We start from the raw sequence: 2,839 nt of genomic DNA on the forward strand, positions 1-2,839 counted from the left end.
GACATGGACAATCAGACTCAAATCTCTGAATTCGTCCTCCTCGGCCTCTCCCAGCAGCCCCTGCAGAGACAGTTGCTCTTCAGCCTGTCCTTCATCCTGTATTTGAGCGGGTGCCTGGGGAATCTTCTCACCATCCTGGCCATCATCTTGGACCCTCACCTCCACAGCCCCATGTATTTCTTCATCAGCAACTTGTCTCTTCTTGACATCTGCTTTATGTCCACCACCATCCCCAAGATGTTGGTGAACCATCTGTGTGGGCTCACCACCATCTCCTTCTCAGCTTGCCTGGCCCAGATGTATTTCTTCATCGCCTTTGGGGCAGCCGACAGCATGCTTCTCTCGGCCATGGCTTATGACCGCTACCTGGCCGTCTGCAGCCCACTGCACTACGTGACAACCATGGGTGTCCTTCGGTGTGCCTTGCTGGTGGTGATACCCTGGATCTCAGCCAACCTCATCTCCATGGTCCACACTCTTCTGATGTCGCACTTGTCCTTCTGCACCAATAGGATCCCACACTTCTTCTGTGACCTCAATGCCTTGATCAAGCTCTCCTGCTCTGACACCCAAGTCAACGAGATGCTGGTGTTGGTCCTTGGGAGCTCAGTGGTCCTCATCCCTTTTGTGTGCATCATGACCTCTTACACATCCATTGCTGTGGCTGTGTGGAAGGTGCCCTCAGTCCAGGGCAGGTGGAAAGCATTCTCCACATGTGGCTCTCACCTTTGTGTTGTCTGTCTCTTCTATGGGACTATCATCGGGGTCTACTTCAACCCTGCATCCACACACACCACCCAGAGGGACATAGTAGCCACAGTGATGTACACCATGGTCACCCCCATGCTGAACCCCTTCATCTACAGCCTGAGGAACCGAGATCTGAAGGGGGCCCTGAACAAACTTCTTTTCAGCAGGAACCCCTTTGCCCCAGCCTCTTTAGAGACTCTTTTTAGGCCTAATTGCTTTTGAAATAAACTGGATAGGGAAGCAGTGACAGATTTTATTTTCTTGGTCTCCAAAATCACTGCAGACAGTGAGTGCAGCCTTCAAATTAAAAGATGCTTCCTCCTTGGAAGGAAAGCTATGACAAACCCAGACAGTATATAAAAAAGCAGACATCACTTCCAGTAGTCGAGTACAGATGTGAAAGTTGGACCATAAATAAGGCTAAGAACCAAAGAATTAATGCTTTTAAATTGTGTTTCTGGAGGAGACTCTTGAGAGTCTCTTGGAGAGCCACAAGACCAAACCAGTCACTCCTAAGGGAAATCAACCTTGAATATTCATTAGAAAGACTGATGCTGAAGCTGAAGCTCCAATATTTTGGCCACCTGATGCGAAGAGCCGACTCATTGGAAAAGACCCTGATGCTGGGAAAGACTGAAGGCAAAAGGAGAAAGGGGCAGCAGAGGATGAGATGTTTGGATAGCATCACTAACTCAATGGACATGAATTTGAGCAAACTCCAGGAAATAGTGGAGGACAGATGAGCCTGGAGTGCTGCAGTGTTGCAAAGAGTTAGACAGGACTTAGTGACTGAACAATAATGACAACAATGCTTCCCAATATTAGAATGTTTTTCTTTTAAAGATAGAAACAATATATTTTTATTCATGTAAGTACTTTATTGAATATATTTGACATACAACATTGTATAAATTTAAGGTGTATAAAGCATTACTTTGGCACATTTGTATATAGCAATATGACTTCCACTGCAGTGATATTTTGCACCTCTGTCACATTAAACAATTTTCCTTTCTCTTAACTGGTTGGGATAATTCAGTTTTAGTTTTTCAGCAAGTTTTGTGATTGGAGTATAATATTGTTGTCTATACTGTTCACTAAATTCTCTGACTTCTTTACTATTCATTGCAATTTTGTACCCTATAGAACTGCCATATGACCCAACAATCCCACTTCTGGGCATACACACCGAGGAAACCAGATCTGAAAGAGACACGTGTACCCCAATGTTCATCGCGGCACTGTTTATAATAGCCAGGACATGGAAGCAACCCAGATGCCTATCAGCAGACAAATGGATGAGGAAGCTGTGGTACATATACACCATGGAATATTACTAAGCCATTAAAAAGAATTCATTTGAATCACTTCTAATGAGATGGATGAAACTGGAGCCCATTATACAGAGCGAAGTAAGCCAGAAAGATAAAGACCATTACAGTATACTAACACATATATATGGACTTTAGAAAGATGGTAACGATAACCCTATATGCAAAACAGAAAAAGAGACTCAGATGTATGGAACAGACTTGTGGACTCTGGGAGAAGGCGAGGGTGGGATGTTTCAGAGACTCAGATGTATAGAACAGACTTGTGGACTCTGGAAGAAGGCGAGGGTGGGATGTTTCAAGAGAACAGCATTGAAACATGTATATTATCTAGGGTGAAACAGATCACCAGCCCAGGTTGGGTGCATGAGACAAGTGCTCGGGCCTGGTGCACTGGGAAGACTCAGAGGGATTGGGTGGAGAGGGAGGTGGGAGGGGGGACCGGGATGGGGAATACATGTAAATCCATGGCTAATTCATTTCAATGTATGACAAAAACTACTGTAATGATGTAAAGTAATTAGCCTCCAACTAATAAAAAAAAAACAAAAAAACCATCAGTCTTACTACTCCACTCTTCCATTCCCTGGTAACTACCATTCTGGTCTTTACATGTTTGATTATTTTTTTAGCTTCCAGATATAAGTGATTTCTGATTCCATATGGTATTTGTCTTTCTCTTTTTCACTTATCTTACTTCAGTTCAGTCACTCAGTCATGTCTGACTCTTTGCGACCCCATGGAATGCAGCATACCAG

General features: G+C 44.1%; 1 protein-coding gene across 1 annotated transcript; it reads left to right on the plus strand.

Annotated features, from left to right (window-relative positions):
* Positions 1 to 972, plus strand: LOC110149403 (olfactory receptor 1f45-like). The gene has a single exon (XM_020911807.2). It carries the CDS (start codon positions 4 to 6, stop codon positions 970 to 972), a length of 969 nt encoding a protein of 322 aa, XP_020767466.2. The 5' UTR covers positions 1 to 3.
* Positions 973 to 2,839: the final 1,867 nt, after the last annotated feature.

This window comes from Odocoileus virginianus, chromosome 3, assembly GCF_023699985.2.
Source record: "Odocoileus virginianus isolate 20LAN1187 ecotype Illinois chromosome 3, Ovbor_1.2, whole genome shotgun sequence".
NCBI classification, from domain to species: Eukaryota; Metazoa; Chordata; class Mammalia; order Artiodactyla; family Cervidae; genus Odocoileus; species Odocoileus virginianus.

Bases quoted from the DNA above. Each gene is read 5' to 3' on its own strand.
- LOC110149403 (XM_020911807.2), top strand. From the start codon at position 4: ATGGACAATCAGACTCAAATCTCTGAATTCGTCCTCCTCGGCCTCTCC.